The sequence below is a fragment of the Sceloporus undulatus genome, chromosome 6, assembly GCF_019175285.1.
Source record: "Sceloporus undulatus isolate JIND9_A2432 ecotype Alabama chromosome 6, SceUnd_v1.1, whole genome shotgun sequence".
In the NCBI taxonomy this organism is placed as follows: domain Eukaryota; kingdom Metazoa; phylum Chordata; class Lepidosauria; order Squamata; family Phrynosomatidae; genus Sceloporus; species Sceloporus undulatus.
This window is the reverse complement of record NC_056527.1, coordinates 123,174,424-123,196,825: the sequence shown is the minus strand read 5'-3', so window position 1 is coordinate 123,196,825 and position 22,402 is coordinate 123,174,424. Positions and strand designations below refer to the sequence as shown.

Sequence of the window (22,402 nt, the reverse complement as noted above, 5' to 3'; positions counted from 1 at the left end):
GCTTTGTGGCTGCTCCTAGAGGGATGGTGCCCAGCACTACCAGTCAAAAGATATTGTGCCACTCATCTTTCCTTCCTTAGCAGTGAAAAGAAGATTAGGAGGGGAAAAGGGAAAGACAGTAGAAGACAACATCATCCAGATCCCTCTAGAAGTACAAATGAGGCAGGGAGAAAAACCTTATTATCTAAAAGCAACCTACATTTCAGGAGATGCAATGTTTTGTTAGCATGTTCCTATGTTTTAATGTGCGAGGCGGGAGTGCGTCCGTAGGTATATTAACACATTTTAAAGGCAATTTTAACAGTGCGCTGACACTAAACTGTAGTTTATAAAAGGATGTTAGGTTTAACATAACTGTGTTTTAGTTAACAAATAGAACTAACAACGATTCCCCATAAAAGTACGAGAATGTCACCTTAGGCTCGCAGTGGAGCTGCTACTGGCTCACAAGGCACTAGTATATTCAGTTCTTTGGGATTTGCTAGGGGAAAATATATATATATCAAAATGTCAGGAGCAAAGAGACGATGGAAAATGTGACGACAACCAAAAGGAAGAGAAAAATTTAAAAAGCACAAATGCGTTATATGGTCATTCCTATAACTTTGATGTCCCTCTATTAAGACTTGTCTGGGAAGTTTGAAGATAGCAGATGGGAATACTGTGGCGGTACTAGATGTATCTTTCATTCCATCCCCAAATTGCAGTTTGGCATTTGTCAGGGTCACAATGATGCTATGCAAACAATGCTAACGCCACGCAAATGAGCAGCAGCCCTTTGGCTTCTGATGTGTTTCCCACATGGCCTTTGGATACGCAAAGCCACGCTGGTCAGCTTTATAAACATATGTGGAAAGAGATGCATGTTAGCCAGCAATTGCTGATTCTAACTTAACGGTACGGCCATGATGTCCGTCGTCCAACTCTTTACCTAGTTGCCATAATGTCTTTCATTGTGAGAGCACCAAACGCGGTGCAAAACCCATTTTTAATTCAAGCCCATCAAAACTGTTATGAGCACTTTAAATCCTATGCAGCCTGCTGGAAAAAAAAAACCCCAATCCACATATCTTTCAATACTTATTTTATATGAAATGTTGCTTTTTCACGTCAGGATGTTTACATTGGCTAGATCTTGTTGGGTTGGCGAAACCTTGTTGGATTGAATTTTGTCAATCTTTGCACCATTGGTTAAGCCAGATTTTTGTTTTTGTTTTAAAGAAAGAGAAAATTATATGTATTTGTTAAGATTCTTTCAGACCCGAGGGTCATGGATCGGTATGAGGCGAGGTGGAGGGATACCCTGCTATGTTATGCTTAGATAGACTATTCTTAAGACTGTGACAAAGATGTCTATTCCTATTAAGTTAAGGTCAAGTTTACTCCCAGATGCCAACGGCCGTTCAGCATATTTGTGTTTGGTAAAGCTCTCCATAATTCTTGCCAAAAATAAAAAAGAGAGAAGTCTTTAACAGTGTATGTATTCGTATATAAATATATGTCTGCATTTGCGGTAATAAAATACTTGAACTATTGGGAAGCCTTCCTAGCAGTGTTTTGGAAAAGAGCAACAGAGATCCTGTCCATTGTGACAAATGCTGCCAGGATCTTACAGCCAAAAACTTGGCTGGTTGGAGTTCAGAATTCTGCTTTTTCCCAAAGGAATCAAAGCCGATTCCAATAGTATTTGAATAGTATTTGAACCCCCACTTTCTAGACTTCTCCTGCTCTGGTGACACATCATTTGTGAAGGTGCATCCTTCTTATTTTTGAACGTCTCAAGCTCCTTTTCCTGGTCTCATCTTCATCTTATCCCACTGTCTTCCATCCTTGATTTCTTAGGACTTCTTCTTCTTGAGACTATTCTTCTATAAGGTCAACACAGTCCTACTAATGACATCCAAAGACAGCCCTCCCAGTATAAAGACGCACAGCATCTAGGTTTGGAAATGTTGTAATCTAGGTGTCTCACAAAAAAACATGATTGCTAGCACTCCGTAGCACCAAGGCCTAAACTGGGGCATCCCCTTCTCCATCCTTGTCCCTTCATTGAGTCAGGAATTGGGGTGTCCCCTTCTCCATCCTTGTCTCTTCATGGAGTCAGAAATTGGGGTGTTACATTCTCCATCTTTGTCCTTTCATGGAGTGAGGAGTTGGGGTGTCCTCCTCTGCATGCGTCTCCCCTCATGGGCTCAGTTATTGGGGTGCCACATTCTCCATCCTTGTCTTTTCATGGAGCCAGGAATTGTGGTGTCCCCTTCATTCTTTGTGGAGCCAGGAATTGGGGTGTCATGTTCTCCATCCTTCTCTCCTCATGGGCTCAGTTATTGGGCTGTCACTTTTTCATTCTTCTCCCTTCGTGGAGCCAGGAATTGGGGTGTCCCTTCTTCATCCTTGTCTCAGGAATTGGGGGGGGAGGGGGGAGAATCCTCTTCTTCATTCATCTCCCTTCATGAAGCCAAGAATTGGGGGTCCCCTTCTCTATCCTTGTTCCTCCATTGACTCAGGAATTGGGGTGCCACGTTCATTCTCCATCCTTGTTTCTTGGTGGGGTCAGTTATTGGGGTGTCGTGCTCTCTATCCTTGTCTCTTCATGGAGCCAGGAATTGGGGCACTGTATTCTCCATTTTCGTCCCCCATTGGACTCTGAAATTGGGGCGTCCCCTTCTCCATCCTTCTCCCTTCATGGAGCCAGGAATTGGGGTGTCCTCTTCCCATCCTTCTCCCCTCCTGGGCTCAGCTGTTGGGGCGCCCCATTCTCCCTCCTTGTCCCAGGAACTGGGGGGATTAATGGGGTGCCCCATGATCCCCCTTCCTTTCCCTGAGGCTCCCTTGGGCCTCCCCTGCTGAGGCCTGCTTCCCTCCCTCTCTCCCGCCAGGCCTTGGGTTCGCCTGGCGTTCTTGGCCGTTAGAGCCCTCTCTCCTTGGGGCGAAGGAGGCCGGGCGGGAGCCATGAGGGGCCTCCAGCTGCTGCTGCTGCTGCTCCTCCTCAGCGCCGCCTTCCTCCTCAGGGGCCTCGGTCAGCCAGGGCCCGGCTCCCTCCCTCCCTTCCTTCCCCGCCTCTGGCCGCCTGGCCTCCGCCTCCGCCTCCATCAACCAAAGGCCACTTTCTTTGCGGTTGTTTTCTGCCTCCTAGGCTTCATCCGCACTCCAGAAACAACCCGCTTTCACGCCGCTTTAACTGCCATGCCCCACTGCTATGGAATCCTGGGAACTTTAGCTCTGGGAGACATTGGGACGCCACAGCAAACTACAACCTTCCCTGGCAGTTAAAGCCATTAGATAGATAGATAGATAGATAGATAGATAGATAGATAGATAGATAGATAGATAGATATTGTTCAACAAGTCTATCTAATCTCTATCTATCTATCTATCTATCTATAGATATTGTTCAATATATATATGTATATATATATATATTGTTCAAGAAATCTATCTAATCTCTATGTATCTAGATATTGTTCTACATATATATATATATATATATATATATATTGTTCAAGAAATTTATCTAATCTCTATCTATAGATATTGTTCAATATATATATATATATATATATATATATACATACATACATATATATGTATATATTGTTCAACAAATCTATCTAATCTCTTTTTATCAACATTGTTCAATATATATATTTCAACAAATCCATATCTATCTAATCTCTGACTGTCTATCTATCTATCAGTATTGTTCAACACACATACACATATATATATACATATTGTTCAACAAATCTATCTATATATTAACTAATATACAACGTTCAACAATCAATTTGTGTTTGGAGAAAGCTTGCAACTCTCATTAATAAGCGCAAGAAAATTTCTGAGCATTCAATGGCAGCCGATAAACTGGCCTTGTGTTGTTTTCTCCTTCTCTAGATTGTCAGAGGTTTCTGCATATCACCTACCCACAGAAAGTACCGTCCAACAACACCGAAGACGGCTTGGGAGACGAGGTATTTGGAACCGAGAAATGGTGGTTTCATAATGAATAAGCGCTCTGTTTTAAATGAAATAGTCCAAATGTATGTTCAGGGCTCAGGTTCCCATTTGGTGCCATTGGATCTTGGCCAACTTGAGCAGTTGGTAATCAATAAAACAAAACTAATACTGTATAGCAGTATTGGGCAGCACATATCTGTATACGCTCATCCCTCTATAGTTGCGGTTTTGATATTTGCGGATTTGATTAATTTACTAATGTGTTCTCTCTAGGAATATCTAGAGCCTCCAGTGCAACTCTATGGTCAACTTTAACTAAAAGTTGCACTGAAAGACCTAGCGATTCCTAGAGAGAACGCTCTGCTAGGCCTTTGTAGCTCCTCCAAGGCAGTCCTATGGTCAGTGTCTGTCGGATGTTGACCACAGAGTTGCCCTGGAGGACCTAGAGATCCCTAGAGAGGTGTCCTCTCAGGTAAAAACATGGTGTTCTTGTTATTTGTTATTCTGATGAGTGCCTTTGTTTGTTTCTGTTTTGTCCTGAATGTAACAGAGCATACAGACGTATATTATCACAATAAACAAGAAGGCATACACAATTCATCTGACACAACAGTAAGTGATCTCCTGCACTGTTTGGTACCTGGCTAAGTCTCCTAAGGCTACAGAAATAATGCAGTGTAAAGGGTGATTAACCCGTGATAATCCCGCAGTTGTGCTAATGGTTTTCACGAGACGTCGAATTAATTACACTTTAAACTTAGATTATATCTTCTTTGATGTTTTCTAGTGAATGTGAGCCAGAATATGGCAGATGCAGGGCTTTGCCAAGGCACTGCTGGCTTAGCAGTCCTACTTTGAGTCCCCAAGAGGTTCATTGATGGGTCATGTATGAACTCCTCACATAAGCCATCTATTGTTATGATAAGCAGTTTATTAGTGGTGTTTACCAATTGTGGGCTTTCTCACATCCCTCTATTTCTGTAGCTCAGTTTGTTCAGGCTCTAGTGCCCTTGCAGAGTTTCCCTAGTTATCTCTTCCATCCATGCCAGGGAGGCTTGGTGTACTCAGTTATCCATTTTGCACTACCAACACAAATGCCATTTTGTTGTGTTTATTCACAGAAGCTTTTTGCCAAATGACTTTATGGTTTACACATACAACAAAGGGGGCTTTGTACATCCCAACTCCCCGCAAGTTCAGGTAAGAGTTCCTTTCTGTGGCTTGCAGCGTCTTCTTGTAGTTTGAATTCCGCATCTTGTTTTTCAAGTGTATAAAGCAGATACTTATACTCTTTTCATGTTCCAAAGCAGTTTACAAATTTTTGTAATGTGCATTAACAATAAAGTTGGATAGAATACAACAGTGTTACAAGAGCATGGTAAAAGAACATTTAAGACAATAGAAACTTGTTAGTCAGCTGAAACATCTTTAGAAATGTGTTCATAAGGTACCAAAAATAACAGTAATCACGCCAGCCAGGTATTTCCATGGAACATGTTCCAAAAATGGGGTGCCATAACCACCACTTCCTTCATCTGATACAGGAATGTACAATAGAGTTTCTGGCATTGATCTGTTTGTAACCCAGATTTAGAGAGAATCTCAAGAAAGTAGGCCGAGTTTAATTTTAATTTTTTTAAGTTTTTCTCTTATATCTTTAGAATGAATGCTTCTACAAAGGTTATATCGAAGGTTACCCCAAATCTGTTGCAATACTCAGTACCTGTTCTGGGCTCAGGTAAGAGACCTCAGCTTGGGCAAATTACGCATCCAGTCTGGTATCCAGGTCAGGCTCTGGATGCTTCAGGGAAATGTGTGTCTGTACATGCCTCCAGGTTGCCTGTTGACCCATTGAGAGGAGACAGAGTAAAAAGAGAAGGGGTGGTGATGGTTTTCACAAGAAGGAAAGGGAGTTTGTTCATCATCAGGGAAAGGATGGTCTGGAAACTACTGTATCTTGACTGGCACTTTTTCTGTTCTTCAGGGGATTGCTGCAGTTTGAAAATGTCAGCTATGGAATCGAGCACTTGCAGTCCTCAACGACATTTGAGCACCTTCTTTATCAAATCAACAACAAAAACCTCAATGGCCCTCTTATGACAGAAGGCTTCACTCCTTTGGACAGGCCAATGGAGAGCAGTGACGTGTCTTATAAGCTACTTTCAGATACTAAAGTTAGTCTTTATCTCTCTTTTTTAAAAGCCACCTTTGGGAACGATTGCTGTTACCTGTAACCACTAAGCTAAGTTCTAAAGGCAGTTGACAATGGCTGGCATCTTGTGAGGGATGTATGCATGTGAAACTTTCTCTGATGCCTGCGTATGTCCTTTTTGGGGAAGCTGTGGATATTTATATTCCCATTCTCCCTCTACAGCACCCAAAGCACTCCCCTGGCTTTGTATAGAGCAGGGGTGGGCGAAGTGCGCTGCAGAGGATGCATGCAGTCCCTAGGACTGCTTTTGTGCCCCCTCTTGCACTGGGCTGGACAGCAATAAAGACAGTGTTAGCTTCACCACTTGGCATTCTTGCATAGCTGTCAGAGTTGCAGAGCCTTGGCAAGTCCCACTGCTGATATTGCCCTGTGCCACTATAAGGTATTTTTCCCCTTTGACACAGCACCAGGTAGCTCACATCTCTCATATTTCTCTGCTGTGGAGATACCTTGGGTGTATTATGGAAAATTTAAATTTAAAAAGGGTCTAGACATAGCTGTCCAGCATTGCTTAGAGCCACCACAGGCAGCGTTTCTACCACAGGAGCTAAGTCACTCCAGGACCCAAAGACAGATTATAATTCCAGGCTCTTGTCAAACCTGGAGCCTGCCCTGGATAAATATAAGGTGCAGATAATCTTAAAGCAGGGACCCTCACAGTCAACCCTAGACACTTTACTTTGCTTGTTTGTCAGAAAGCAGAATTCCTGGCTTTGTCCTGTGCTGTGCTTTAGCATCATCCCAATGGATGGTTACAGGGCAATATTTAACCTGTTACCTATGTCAAGTGATATAAGATCTGGATCTTGTAATGTTTTTTCCTCTGGCTGGTTTGGGCAATCTCAGGTCATAAGATACAGATTAGCTGTTTTCAGACTTTCTATCCAGGTTTAATCATCTGCTCTATGGTTGATTTGATGACCCTTTTGGCTTGACTGTTTGCCTGTTGAATTCAAGCCCTGACAGTAAGCTTGATACCAAAACATCTTATGTGCAACTGTGTATATTTCTCACATGCCTCTGGTAGCCTTATTTTTATAGCATTTCTCCCCTACCACACAAACACCTTGAAAGGAGTGTGTGCCATAAGTAATCCTGTTTCCATTGTAGAATGTACACTACAGTTTAGATTAGGGCTATGCCACATGTAGACCCCCTATCCATTTTATAAACATACCCTCTGCTGACACTACCAGATTTGCTACAGTAGCAACGAAGAAAGATTTATGTTAAAAGCACATTTTCCTTTTGTAAACAAGGCACATACAGTACTCCCCACATGCAGATTTGTGTTCCCAGACGGTACCTTGAAATGCCTTTTTTACTTGCAAACAAAGTATATGCTAGGAGGTTCCCCCCCCCCCCAAATGCATCTAAAGATAGAATTGACATGGTGTCAAATTTAGTGGTTTGGGTGCAGTCCCAGGTGGGCTTAAGATGTCAGTGTGGTCTCCTGATTGTCCAATCCTGATGTAGATTATGTTCTGTAGTTAATGGTGAAAAGGTGACTGTCAGTGTTAGGAGACGTAGCCTGATAGGTTTTTAAAGCAACAATTTGTAACACACTTTACTGAAATTTGATTAAGTGCTTTAGTCATATCTGCATCTTTGACGCTAGGAATTTACGGTAATGATAACACATTTTGTATGCTTTTGGGACATTCTGAAAAGTCTATTAAGTCAATTACAGATATAATTTCTTAAAGTGCTTCATTATGTCTGTCCTCAGCCACTGGCAGACGTCACTAAAACGTTCAGATACATAGAACTGTATATCGTTCTGGAGAAGGAATTGGTAAGTCTCTGTTTGTTTGTCAAAACCTATATCCCTTGAACAGCGGGGCAGGCAATCACCATATCAGTATGATGCAGAGAGTGAGAGTGCTGACTTAAATAGACCAGGTTTCGGACACCTGCCTATTAGACCTACTTGCTAGGTGTGCTTTAACTGGAGATCCTGCACTAAACAGAGCATTGGACTATGGTCCCTGAGGCCCCTTCCAATTGTGTGATTCTGCTAAGATGTTTTGGCTTTTAGTGAGTGTTCAGAAACATGATTTGCCCTTGGACCTGTTTATTTGGGTCTCCTCCAGCACCACATTTTGAATGACTGATTTTGTCCCCCTGTTAGCTTTCTTCATTGCCAAGCTTTCACATCTGTGCATAGGAATAGGAAATAACGCACAGTATGGATGATGCCGACTAGCCTGAGAGATGACCTGGAATCTGGCATACATAAAAAGAAGGTCACACTGCTTACTTATAGCTGCCAGACTGAGACCACCTAGTAGTGGGGGGGGTGTTATGCAATTGTTTAAAAAAGCTTGATTTGATCATTTTTGTTATAATGCATAAAACTGTATTCTTTTCCAGTATGACTACATGGGGGGAAACCGTGATGATGTCACCCAGAACATAGTACAACTTATTGGTTTTGTCAACGGTGTAAGTTATTACCATGTTTTGCTTTTGTAGCAGTACAAGCAATTTGGAAGTTTTATTTTGGCAGCTGTTTTTGTCTTGAAAGTGTCTGCACTGGCAAAATGATTACATAGCACTGGATGCCAGGAATGCATACACAGGAAGCCACAACTTAATAGTTTTTGTCCTGCATTGCAATGTTGTGTGATATTTTGTTTTACTAACAAACTTAACTGGAAAGGCAAACTTTAAATAATGTATGCAAATAGCAATAATAATAATAATAATAATAATAATAATAATAATAATGAAAATGTTATTACTAACCATGCTTTAAAAATCATTTTTAGTATCTGGCATTTAGTATTTGGCCTTGGACCAGTATTTAAGTATTTAACTAAATGATATGAATGAGTGGTAACTAACATCAGTCATACACTGTAATTTGGTTTCAATGGGACTTTCTCTGCATGCTAATACTGGAGTGTATGACCGTTTTCATGTATAACAAAAATCAAGCAGGGGTAAGGAATATTTTTACACTGAGAGCAACATTCCTTCATGCATAACCTTCTGGGGTGCTGCATGAAAATGATGGGTTTTGCCAAAGCAGATACACTCATATTCCTTCCATGCACATGCATGCATGTCAACATACACATAAAGATGCTCCCTTGTTGCAACCAGGATGGGTTGCTTAAAGCAGGGCTGGGCAAAATGTGTTCCCCACGGCTCCCCATGGGTTAAAAAAAAAAGTGGGAGGAGAGGCTTTCAAAAAGGGAAATCTTGTGTAGGGGAGTTAATATTTCAATGAGATCTGTGAGTGCCTAGGAAGTGTAACTTTTGCCTCTCCAGCTGCATCATTATCACCATCATCATATTTATTTGGACTCAAAGCGGCTACTTTGCTCTTTACTTTACTCTTCAATCAGTCTTGGGGGGGGGGGGGGCAGCAGAAGGGGGTGGGGGAAGCATCCCGTTTGGGGGATCCTTTGCAAAGGTCTTGTGGATGGCAGTTTCTCACTCTGTGCCAAGTCTTTATGATGAAATTAAAATAATACAACTTTTACTGAAACATAATTGAGCATGTTTTTTTTTACTTCATATCTTTTCAGATATTTTCTGACCTCAACATAACGATCGTTCTCTCCTCTTTGGAATTCTGGACAGACCAGAATAAAATCGACACATCAGGAGACCCTGACGAGTTAATGCGGAAGTTTTTACAATGGAAGAATTCATATCTTGTTCTACGACCCCATGATCTGGCATTTTTGTTTGTGTAAGGAAGTACAATATTTCATAGTGAGCATACACTCACCAGCATTGATATTTTAATACTTAGACACTGAAAGATTTAAAAGTTTTGTGAATTCGAAGGCTTTCATGGCCAGCATCCAAAGTTTGTTACCGGTTTTCTGAGCTATGTGGTCGTGTTCTGGAAGAGTTTATTCCTGAGGTTTCACCATCATCTGTGGCTGGCATCTTCATCTATGAAGCTGACGAAGCATCAGGAATAAACACATCCAGAACACAACCACATAGACTGAAAAACCCACAAATAACTACAGTATTTAAAAGTTTTGTTTACAAATTGTGTGCCCATACACACAATGGACTATATTTTGCAACCGTATGACAAAAAGTACTCAAAGAAGCAAAACTAGTACTTGTGGTTAAAAGTACCCACGCGAGTCTTTCTCCTATTAGTTTAGGTCCATGTGGTGTAGCTGGCAAGGTAGAATTTGATCAGAGAGACCTGGATTCAAATCCTTGGTTAGTCATGAAATTCCGAGAATGGCTTTTGGCCTTTCAGTGATTCTGAGTTCATTGATCAATGGCCAAGTACATGCTATAGCACTAGATCATATCTCCTAGGTCACCCAACTTCCATGAGCAGTACATGCTGTGTATCTAGGCTGAAATGTTTCAGTTTCTTTCATCAGTCACGGTGCAGGGAGACTGGGAATCAGTGCTTAAGTACTCAAAGCTTGTAGTCTGATATTTACAGAACCTGTGTTTGTGGGCAGACGTTGAAGTAAAGGGTCTGTCTGCTATGATAGCAAGAGTGGAGGAAGTGTAAAGAATTTAGTGTATGACTTACAGACATAGTATTCTCTTTGGTACATAACCCATCTTACCTTCTTGTGCTTTAGTTACAGGGAGAGGCCTAATTATGTCGGAGCAGCATTCACCGGAAAGCTGTGCCTCCGGAATTACGATGCAGGAGTTGCTCTGGTGCGGCTTCACTGAACTTTCTTGATTAATATTTATAAATCAGGCTGGCTTGGATTTAGATGCTGGATACTAGATAATAAGACTGGCTAGATTTGCACTCTAGTGCAGAAATTAAAAAGAAAAACCATCTTGGAGATGGATTATACATACTAGGTAAAGACATACTAGGCAAATTACTTGCCTTTATGACAAGTAATTAAAATAGTTTGGGGTGGATTGAGCGTGATTGTAAATTCCTGTTTAAACCTTCAGGAATCAGCAGCAGCTCACACTTGTGATTTTCACATAACACCAATATCCTGGGAGGAATGGTGAAATGTGCTTCATGTGTTAAGATGAAGGCATCAAGACAATGAGATACTGCATTGTTGCCATTCAAAATGGGCCTCCTTCATTTGATGTCTTGAAAAGTAAGATATGATACAGCTTTCTTAGCAACAGATCCCTAGATGTTACAGTACACTCCTCACCATCCCCACACTGAGGAAAGTTGCAGGGGATAATAGAAGCTCAATAATATTTGGGGTCCCACATTTGGGAAAGACTGGGCATATCAAAGCAGGCTTGGAGGAGAAGACTAGTATTACATAATGTCATGATTTAACATTATTTAATATATGCTGACCTATTACCTAATGTTAATTTATTAATAAAACAGAAGAGAATAGGTCAGCTCCCAATGAACTCTAAAAAAATACTGTAACAATACAAAACATCTTTAATGTTATTATTGTTCCCCTCTCCAGGTTGTACTCACAACAGGTGACTTTCTCACTCTTGCTGTTGCAGGCCTATGTGAGACCTTGAATAACTGGATACCTTTTGTACATGGGAACCTTCTGGTGAAAGTGCTATGCAGACATGTCCTTAAGCTATAAAATTTCACAGAAACAGAGTTTTCGTATTCTTACTTTTCAAGGCATCATAGAAGTAGAACTTTCACATTTCTTACTTTCCAAGGCATTATAACAATGGAACTTTCCTTTGTGTAGACTAATAAAAAACACAACCTTCTGACCGACAAAACTGGCAGAAGTGAAGGAATGCTAAACCCTAGCCTTAATAAACTATTTATCTTTAGCTGTTATTTAGAAGCTTCTGCTCGTTTCTCTGGTGGAATGAAATGAGTGGGTTTGTTTCTTCTAGTATCAAAAGTCAGTTACGATGGAGACGTTTTCTGTCATCCTGGCACAACTGTTGGGCCTCAGCCTGGGGATGGAGTATGATGATGGCAAAGAATGTAAGTGTCCAGGCCCCATCTGTGTAATGAACACAGGAGCAGTGTAAGTCTTTTAATGATTATCAATAGTAGTATTTGGGAGAGCAGTCCTACCCTACTCCAATTGATAGAGTGACAAGTGGGTTGCCTCAGGGTTCTGTGCTGGGCTTGGTGTTGTTTAAAGCTTTTATAAATGACTTAGATGATGGAATAGACAACATGCTTACACATTGGCAGATTACACCAAATAAAAGAGAGTAGCTAAAGCCCCAGGGGACAAGATCAGAATTTGAAATCACCTTGGCAAACTGGAGAACCAGACTAATACTAACAAAATGAATTTCAGCAGTGATAAATGTAAGGTACTACATGTAGGCAGGAAAAAATAAATGCACAAATGTAGCCTGGGTGTCACCTAGCTTGAAATCAGTACATATGAAAAGGACCTAACAGTCTTAGTAGACCACAAACTAAAAATGAATCAACAGTGTGAATCGGCAGCCAAGAAAGCCAATGCAATTTTGGGCTGCATCAACAGGAGTATAGTGTCCTGACAGTGAAGTATTAGTGCCATTCTGTTCTAGTTTGGTCAGACCTCATCTGGAATACTGTGTCTGGTTCTGGGCACCACAATTCAAGAAGGATATTGACAAACTGGAATGTGTCCAGAGAAAGTCTGAAAAACAAGCCTTTTGAGGAATGACTTAGGAATCTGGGTATCTGTAGCCTGGAGAAGAGAAGACTGAGAGTTGTGACAGCCATCTTTAAATATCAGAAAGAATGTTATGTACTGTAGAAGATAAGGAAGTTTGGCTTTTTACATATCTTATTCAGTATCATATATACTCATGGGAGCAGTAAGGTTGCTGTGGCATTGGACTCTGGCACTCCCTCCCCAGAGATACTTCATTGGATCCTTCTCTCATAGTTCCAAAAGAAGCTGTATTTTGCCAGGTTTTGGCTCATGCTGACTTCTATCCATTTTGATGAGTCCAAATGTTGTATGCATTGTTATGCACTTGTCATTTATTGGATTAACTGCATAATTTACTAAGTTTAAATTTAGCTAACCTAGGGAGCCTTCAAAGGACCAAAACTCAGGGTTTCAAAAAGCACTGTGTCTATGTGGGTGCATATAACAATGCCATTTTAAAATATGTATTTCAGGCATTCGAACGGTGTTAAAGCCTTTAGTAGCTGCAGCATTGAAGACTTCCAAAATTTCATTAAGTTCAAAGGAGCCCCTTGCCTTTCTAATAGGCCCAATTTAAAATTGTATTATAAAAAGAGAAATGCAAAGGGCAGATCAGTTTGTGGAAATGGTATTCTGGAGCCTGGAGAGAAGTGCGATTGTGGTTCAGCTGAGGTCAGTACCTGAGATACATTTAACATATTTGTTTGTTTGAATTTATATCCTATCCTATTCCAGAAGTTTGGGGTGGCCTGTGAAAAACAATGACATAAAACCATAAAATTGGAATCATTCCCAGTTTGACCTAAACACCAGATGCAGCCAGACAAGCCATGATTTGTGCTTCTTCTGTCAGATACTTTGGGACGTCTTGAATGGTCAGAATCCCAAATTTATATGCTGCTAAACTTCTCCCAGAGAGATGGCTTCTGGCCTTAGCTATCAAAAGAGCTGTTCTTGGCTATCTCTGTTTCTTGCAGACTGTCCCCAAAACTAACTATCGCAGCTTCAGGCTTAGTTCTACCTGCACCAAGTGGAGGACCAAAAGAAGAAAGCAAATGAACAACATCCCCCATCCAATTGTTCTTCCCATGGTAGATCATGGCTGCTTTGTTTAGGAGGAAGGGGGAAATTGCAGTAAAGATTTTGTATTAAAGCACTCTCAGAATTTCATCCTTACGTTCATTTTCCTTAATCATGCAAGCAGTTAAATGACCCCAAGTAATAGCCCTACTAATAGCTGTTGTGTTTTCAGGATTGTAAGCACAGTAGATGCTGTACCAGCACATGCACATTTCAGCCGGGAGCTGTGTGCAGCAATGAATTATGCTGTGAAGGTTGTAAGGTAAGCAATTAATTTTTGGAATGATTTAGATGCTTACCCAAAGAGTCCATTTACCTCATTACCTTGTCCATACGGTTGTATCAACTTGTTCGGAACTGCTGCTACCTGTGATTCCCAAAGCTGGAAGTTGCCTTGGGGGTGAACACCACTTTCTCTCTTCCGCCAAGCTGTGGCCCACCCCATTTAAGAATACCACTGTTTCCTTTTTGTTGTTTCTCTAGTTTAAGCCAAGAAATACAATATGTAGGTCAACAGCAGATAACGTTTGTGATTTTCCTGAGTACTGCAATGGAAGTTCAGCGTCCTGTCCAGCCAATGTTTATGTCCAGAATGGTTTCAAGTGTGGTTCCAACACTGGCTTCTGTTACGGAGGATCTTGTCAGTCAGCTGATCTACACTGTCAGGGACTCTTTGGTAAAGGTAAGGCTTCTGCTTTTTAAAAAACCTATTTTAAAACTCTTGCAACTTTTTTTTTTAAAAAAAGGCAAATCTTGACACCATTTAAAAATATATATTAAGCAAATCCCTTTCTTCTGGGACCACACTGTGTATGTGAATGCATGCACCCATGTGCTCAGTTGCATACATCTGTGAGCTTTCATTTTGTTTAGTTTATCAAAGTTCACACCAAAGAATGTGGGAAGTCGGCTGCTGTCTGTTTGTGTTTTTGTGTGTGTGTTGAGGGGAGGGGAGATACAAGCTTCCGCTAGCAAGCCCCACTCCAAAAAAGGTATAACTGTTTTCTCCTTGCTGCAAATGCAGTTTTCTACTCTGCCTTTCTGTACTCTCACCATCCCACTTTAATGAGTTTGACCAGAAAGGATCCAGTACTCTGATACAATAATTTATCTCATACCTCTGTTCATGAGAGTCTCAGGAGTGGGCCCAAATGGCTTGAGGAAACAAAAGAAAGGCAATCTATTTGGTGACTAATAAAATTAATTACTGAAATAAAAATCTGAGAATCTTCTTAGAGAGCTTTCAATCCAGGGGAGGTTAAAGATAAATATTACCTAACCGTGGGTCACTGGATGTGGATGTGGTGGTGGGGAACCTTACCAATTATAAAAGGGTGTTCATCTAACAGAGGCCTATTTCAATATTTACAGACTCAAAAAATGCTCCAATTGCATGCTATGAAGAAATCAATGGTCAGACAGATAGATTTGGACACTGCGGGACTGATTCCAAAGAGGGATATAAGGCTTGTTCTCTTCAGTACGTGAGCATAGTACTAAGCAAGGGAGGGACACTGCTTTGGAGATTAAATGGCTAGGGAAGGGGAAGGAGAAAGAGGACCAGGCAGTAGGGACTGCCTCTTATCCTCACTGCTGTTCTTGAGACAGGGAAGAGAAAGAAGAACTTCATTCCTCAACTGGGGGATATGTGCAGCTCTCCAAATGTTGTGCACCTGCAACCCTCATCAGCCATAGACAACATAGCTAATGGTTAAGGATGATGGGGAGTTGTATTCGTACATCTGGAGGACTACAAGTTGCCCATAGGTGGTTTATTTATGTATGTATTTATTTTTAGCAGTCTACTAAACCAATGGCTGTCATTACATCTGTTTTGTAAGAGTCACATACCAGTACTGGAAAGCACATATTGGGATCCAAAAGCAAAAGAAGAAACAAGTCTTCACGCGCTTATTGATGTTTACATTTTAGTCTGAGAGGGCCACTTTTTTATTATGTAACAGTCCAGTTATATGGAAAGAGGTTTTTTTTAGCAACAGTTCCTGCTGTTGAAAGATTGAATGTATAGCCCCTGAAGAAGGCCATTTGGTGTTATACGTTGGGGTCATTACAAACCAAGATAATCAGGAAAAAACTTTTAAAGGAATAACCGTTGAATAAAATGCAACCCTCAATAAACCTGAAGATTTGTTTCTTCTTTTGCTTGTACATCTGTTGTCTAAACAAACAAACACTGAGACTTGAGCTCTATTTCTGCCTCACAGGGTGCAGAAAGCTTTATTCTGGATGTGTGAATTGCAACCGATAAGGTGCACAAGAACTGGGATGTTCCAAAAATGACAATTTTTGTCTGTTTCACACTGGAAAATGAGTATTTTTTTAAAGAAAAGAATTGACATAGTAATGTAGCCCAAATAGCAAATCTGATATTTCAGACATAGAAAACATGGGGTTTGTAATACATGACCGCCAATTGTTTGCATGCAGTCTAATTTTCTTTTCTTCTCTAAATGCCTTTGGTAGGGATATCAGATGTGGAAAGTTAATCTGTGTATATCCATACACAGTGCCTTTTACTAAAATGAAAGTTCCTGTCCTGTATACGCCAGTAAAAGGTACTATCTGTGTATCTTTGGACCTTCAACAGCCAGAAGGCTCCCCAGACCCTATGCTGGTGAAAGAGGGTACAAAATGTGGAGTTGATAAGGTAAGGAGTGGCACAGGACCATAATGACGATAATGATGATTAATATTGCTGCTATGACTGTGTTACCAGTGTACATGGCATCTTAGAAATCAGGCTAAGCAAAATTAAAAGGGAAGGAAGGCTTCTGTTTCAAAGAGCTGAAAAAATTCCAGTGGGGATGATGAGACAAGATTTGTAAGTGGCAATTTACAAGCTGAAAACTCCCCTTTTTTCAACTTCAGGTTTGCATCAATCAAGTATGTGAAAAATATAGCATCCTGAAGTACGACTGTGACCCTGATAAAAAATGCTCTGGACACGGTGTAAGTAAAAGGAATATTTTGTTTCTGGTGTTAGCATTTCTACTGTCAAGGGAGGATGTATGGCCCACCCATATAGGCAAATAAAGTGACAGAGTCCTCAAGAGGTAGAGTGACTGTATTGCTTGGCCGGCTTATAGATAATCAGTTTTGTGAGTAGGAAAAAAACCCATTAGAGGAGATGGTTCAGGCTATTCTTCTATCCTCAGACACTAAAGATACTTGGCAATTTCTGAGGAAAAGATAAGACAGTATGAATCATGCTTCCATGGGCTCCAGCGATATAAACTGGCCAAGGTATGAATGTAGTCATGGGGTACTTGTTGCCAATCAAATGGGGGGCAGACACCATTGAAATATGAAATGATGGCATAAAGAGCAGTTCCTGCCTTCATGTTGTGTTTCTGGCCTGTACAGTGCACCTGTAATTCAGTAATTTGAAATCCTCAGTTCTTGTCTGCATACTCTTCACTGAACATTGTTGCACATCATAGGTCTAGATCAGACCTCCCCAACCTGGTGCTTTTCAAATGTGATGAGCAATAGATGTCGCCTTCCCCTGCCTGTGTGGGCTAGCCTAGGCTGTTTAGACCCACCACTTTATTTATATATGTTGTTTATATATGTTATATTATATAGTTTATATCTGTTAGATTTACTTTATTTTACTTTTGGTGGACTAGGGCCTGGGTCATACTCAGGAAACAAGAAATAAGCTTCATGTATGCTCCTTCTAAGGTCATAAACAAGGGATAAAGCTCTCTTATTAAGCATGCCTCGTCTCTCCTCAGATGTGCAACAACAAGAAAAACTGCCACTGCAATCCAGGATGGGCTCCCCCAAATTGCAAAAGTAAAGGAAGCCCCCTGGGAGGAAGTGTTGACAGTGGGCTTCGCATTTTGGCATCCGGTTAGTGAACTGTACTGATTCAATACATCCACAAAACGCAAGCGACTCCTAGTACTGTAGTCATCAGAAGCATGGCCCAGCTTTCATTTCGATTTTGACTTTGTATCATTCACCTTTAACCTTACACTGCTTGCTAAACTCTAAATACACAATATACATACAGTGTCACTACTGTATCAAAACTTAATTTGACACCTTCTGTTTTTAGCAGGAGTAAGGTTTGGGGTCAAGGAATGCATTTGTTCAGGAGAATGTGACGGTTCACAAGATGGTGATGGATGGGGCCAAAGCCAAAATTGAGCAGGGCCATTTTCAAAGAAGAGAAGAAGTGTTAAAGTATGAATGAGAGCACAGAATCAGATTTTAAAAAGTCTTTTAAGGCTCAGTTCAAAATGAAGAAATGTTACAAAATAAAGATGGCAGCTATTTTTCCTAAATACATGTATGGAGCCGAGTGTGTCAGTAGAATTTACTTCAGAACTGTATACACAAAAACAGTTTGTCGGATGCATCAATCATAGTTCCAGTCAACTCAAGTCAAACTGCTGTGTGATGTGTTTCCATCTAGACATTACAGAAAGAGCCGCTGAAAACAGCATGCGAACATGGGTACTGCTAAGCATATTTCTCTTCCTGCCCATTGCCATTTTGTTGGCCATCTTGCTTTTCAAATGGAAACGAATCAACAAGTACTGCGCTGATGACAAGAAGTCACAAGACGATTCTTTGTAAGTAGCTATGCCCTTGCTTCACTGTCACATGCCCTGTGTAGCTCTGGAATAATTTGCCATTAATAACGTTTTTGGTGATCTTGTGGAGAACAACAAAAACCACGGCCAGCGAATGTGCACAACATTCTGTAAAACAGGTTTTGCATGAAATACCAGCATCTGTCCCAAAGCTCTGATAACTCACCAAGTTTATTACATATCACTACTAGAGTTAACTTGTCTCTATTGTGACAAGGAGAACCATAATGGATTATACATTAGATATGGGTAGATACAAAGCTGGAAAAGTTAATACACCCGCTAGTCAACATGACCACTTTTTCAAGCTCTGACAGACTTCAAGTAGACACAATCTACTTTGTTCTTCTCTTGTACCCCAAGATCTACCAGGTAGATTTAAATTAAAGGCAGCAGTTGAGAGACCATACATACACTAAGAAGAACACTATACCTCTCCGAGCGCATGCTCATCCTAGGAATTTCTTTTCACTTAGTACCAGAAAGTATGTGCAAACCCACTCCTGGTTTCCCTCAAGCAATCCATTTCATTGGCCTAATTCAGAGCAGATGAGACCTTTTCATTTACTGTGTCTATTAAACATTTCTGAGTTATGCACTTAGTGATCCAGAGATCTTCCAGTAAATCCTAATTTGCCTTCTGCCTATGAAAGATCATGATATAATAATTTTTAACATTGTTATTTTTACTTTATAAAAGTGTCTACAAAATCATCTTAATTCTCCTTGCATTCTAGATCTTATTCTAGATCGGAAGAATTGAGCATGTCTGACAAAATAAGGTAACTTTCCAGTAATTTAAATGCCAGCAGTATTTTCTTTACTAAGAATACCGAAAGTGCTATATATCAATACATAAGAAATGCTGTTCTTTCACATCTGGTTGCATGGGTTGAAAAAGAAAGGTTTCTTTCTTTCTCTTCTTTTCTTTTCTTTTCTTCTGCAAAACTGAAGCATGAATTCACATGCAGTGCCATTGGGAGCAAAGCCATTTCCTCCTATATCTTCAATCCAAGAGTCACCCTGAGATCTCAAGGACTGGGTCGGGGTTGGTGAGGGAGAAATCCTATGGGAATAGATACTCTAACCTGGGGTGGGGTAAATTGTTGCCATGGGCAACCCTTGTGCCCCTAAGTGTAGCCCTTGAAGTCCATAAAGCACCTTTACCCTGACTATGGTCTGATTTTGGAGCATGTTTTGTCCCCAATTGCCCCAAAGATACCAGAAAATGTGGCAACTTTTCTTCTCGTAACTCCTCAGAATTTCCCAAACCTCCCTCCGAGACCCAAACAAACAAACAAAAAGGTTGAATATCAGCCCAAATGACATCTGGAAATGAAATTGTGTCAGTTTGGGTGTGCAGAAACATGCCAGTATAGCTCTCTGAGGAGTCATGTAGTCCCCTCCATATCTTTTCCGCTGGCAACCCAACCTGTGCCTCTTTTACTCATCGGTTAGTATGATCCTAAGGAAATGCATGTGTACGTTCTCTTTCTCACCCTGGATTTCTGTCATATGGTTTCTGTCATAGCTTTATTTCTCTAATATATTGTATCTTCCACCCCTTTTTCTGCTCTCTTTTCTTTTGCCATGGCATGTGAATAACATCAGCACTCACACGGACCAGATGTGACCCAAACTGCGCTGGACTCCTGCTGTGCAGGGAAGAAAAAGAGAGAGCCAAGATCACTCCACACTTGGATGGTGCCCTATTTCTTGTAGTTCCTTAATAAATGATTGCTTGCATAGAAAGCACAGAGGACAAGTGTTCTTCTCTGAATGGTTTTCCAAATGTGTCACGCGGACTTTGTTTGGGCTAGGCTGGTGTCATAGGTCAGCATCACTGAGCAACTGGTGAGGCTTACACCCCATTAGTACCACTTTTTAAAGATGTCTCATCCACATGAGTTGAGAATAACAAAGTACCATTCCCAGCATCATCCAAGCCTTAGGGAGCTGGGTATGTTTAGCCCAGAGAAGAGAAGGTTAAGGAGTGACATGAGAACCATGTTTAAGTGTTGGAAGGGATGTCATATTGTGGATGGAGCAAGCTTTTTCTGCTGCTCCAGAGAACAAGACACAGAGCAATAGATTCAAGCTACGGGAAAAGAGATTCCACCTAAACTTTACCAGGAACTTCCTTACAGTAAGAGCTATTTGAGAGCGGAAGATGCTGCCTTGGAAAGTGGTGGAGTCTCCTTCTTTGGAGGTTTTTAAACAGAGGCTGGATGGCTATCTGTCTCAGGTGCTTTGACATTGTGTTCCTGCATGGCGGATTGGGGTTGGACTGGATGGCCATTGGAGTCTCTTCCAACTCTATTATGATTCTATGATTTTCTGCTGTACTTTTGCCAGCTGTTTCATTGCCTTCTGCACAAAAGGTAAATGCAGAATGCATTTTGTCCTTTCCCTCCCTGGGAGAATGGTTGGCACTGGTTGCATCAGGGATTGTTCCAAAGGATAACTAGTAATCTTCCCATTTTTTAAACCCCTTCTCCATTTGCTCTTCCCCAGTATCCTTGCTTCACCTGTGCTACCACTTCACTCCCTTAAGTTAGTATCTTCAGGACACTGAACTGGGCCCAAAGGGAGAGGAAAGCAAATAGACAGCTGGAGATTAAGACTGGGGACTGGGCTTCGAACCTCCACTCAGCAAAGGAAACACAAGTCACACTCTCTCAACCTCCACAAATCCTGACAAGAAAACCTTGTGACAGGGTTGGAACTAACTCGAAGGTACACAACAACAACAATGGTTGTAAGGAGGAGGAGATGTGAATCCTGTAGAAGGGTCCAATGGGAGCACCTGCAAGCAGCATTAACAATGGCTTTGTAATATTTTGTGTATATAATAAATAAACAAAATTTTATTTATATCCCGCCTCTCCGCCAGGATCCACGGCTCACCATAAAGGTTAAAATACCATAATATAACAATATAGGATAAAACCATTGTCCCTCCCACCAATACAACAATTGGGAATTCCCTTATAACAATAAATTGACATTCAGATTATTAAAACAATCAAACCGTCAAATAACAACAAAGAGATGGGTACACAGACCATTCTGTATGGGGTCCATATATATATACAGTATATGGAAGGTATGCTGTTTATATATGGTGTCTAAGTTTTCGTCTGTGAAATGTTGGAGGGTATGTTATATATATATAGCGCATACCCTCCAACATTTCACAGACGAAAACTTGGACACATTGCACCCAAACAACCCCAGAGTGTGGTTGAGGTGTTAAAAGCTATGAATGAGGAAGAATGCAAAAACTAGGAGAGATGATAACAGAAAGAAGTAGAAGATGGTGATGATGATGAAGCAGAAGAGGATGATGAAGGAGGAGGAGGAGACCAGGTCCTCCTATTTTAAAAACCAGCCTGTGTTTTATCCATCTCCAACTTTCCTGGGAGGCTCCAGGCTCCCTCCAGCCCTCAGTGCCCTGTCTGGGAAGTCCCACCAAAGTCGATGCCAACCCCCAAAAGGGTCCCTCTTCCAGGTGCCACAGACTTCAGTTTCTCCTCCTCCCAGCTGCTGGGTTTTCTTCTTTCCAAAGCCCTTGGGCTGCTGCTGCTGCTGCGCTGCCAGTGGGGCCGGGGGCGCGCTTTCTCTCTCGGGGCCGCGCCTCGTGCCCATTCCACCCCGCGCCCGTTTACTGGTCGCCCAGTGGCTGGCAAAGCTGGGCCACCATGGCCATGATGCCTCTCCAGGTGATGCTGATGCTGCTGATGCTTCTCACCTGCCTGGTCTCTGTCCTAGGTGAGCCTTTGGGGGCAGGAGGGGGGGCCATGCCAGCCTGGGTAGACAGAGGATGCTACCCATAGCCTGTGCCCACTCTGCAGGCTTCTCTCAGGCTGAGAGAGGGGGGCTGCTTGTGTGCCCCCTTCAAGGCCTTTGTGTCCCAGGGAGGAGCAGCCCACCTGAGCAAAAGAGAGAGCTTCTTA

At 41.5% G+C, this 22,402-nt stretch overlaps 2 protein-coding genes across 4 annotated transcripts in view; both read left to right on the top strand.

Moving 5' to 3' along the window:
* Positions 1-2,444: 2,444 nt before the first annotated feature.
* Positions 2,445-20,208, top strand: ADAM2 (ADAM metallopeptidase domain 2). The gene is made up of 21 exons (XM_042473095.1): positions 2,445-3,019; positions 3,895-3,971; positions 4,508-4,569; positions 5,079-5,157; positions 5,619-5,695; positions 5,942-6,131; positions 7,899-7,964; positions 8,543-8,614; positions 9,706-9,872; positions 10,747-10,828; positions 11,975-12,111; positions 13,215-13,413; positions 13,994-14,083; positions 14,305-14,503; positions 15,193-15,301; positions 16,306-16,489; positions 16,711-16,791; positions 17,580-17,697; positions 18,266-18,425; positions 19,184-19,228; positions 20,058-20,208. Exons 1-21 carry the CDS (start codon positions 2,953-2,955, stop codon positions 20,077-20,079), a joined length of 2,283 nt encoding a protein of 760 aa, XP_042329029.1. The 5' UTR covers positions 2,445-2,952; the 3' UTR covers positions 20,080-20,208.
* Positions 20,209-22,086: 1,878 nt separating this feature from the next.
* LOC121933412 (disintegrin and metalloproteinase domain-containing protein 2-like) overlaps positions 22,087-22,402 on the top strand; it is a 23,946-nt gene continuing 23,630 nt past the window's right edge. For all 3 annotated transcript variants that reach the window (XR_006104523.1, XM_042473098.1, XM_042473096.1), the window contains exon 1: positions 22,087-22,217. Coding sequence is in view for 2 of the 3 variants with exons in the window: in XM_042473098.1 (XP_042329032.1) it covers positions 22,148-22,217 (70 nt within the window). In the remaining variant the exon portion in view is untranslated. The remainder of the gene's footprint in view (positions 22,218-22,402) is intronic.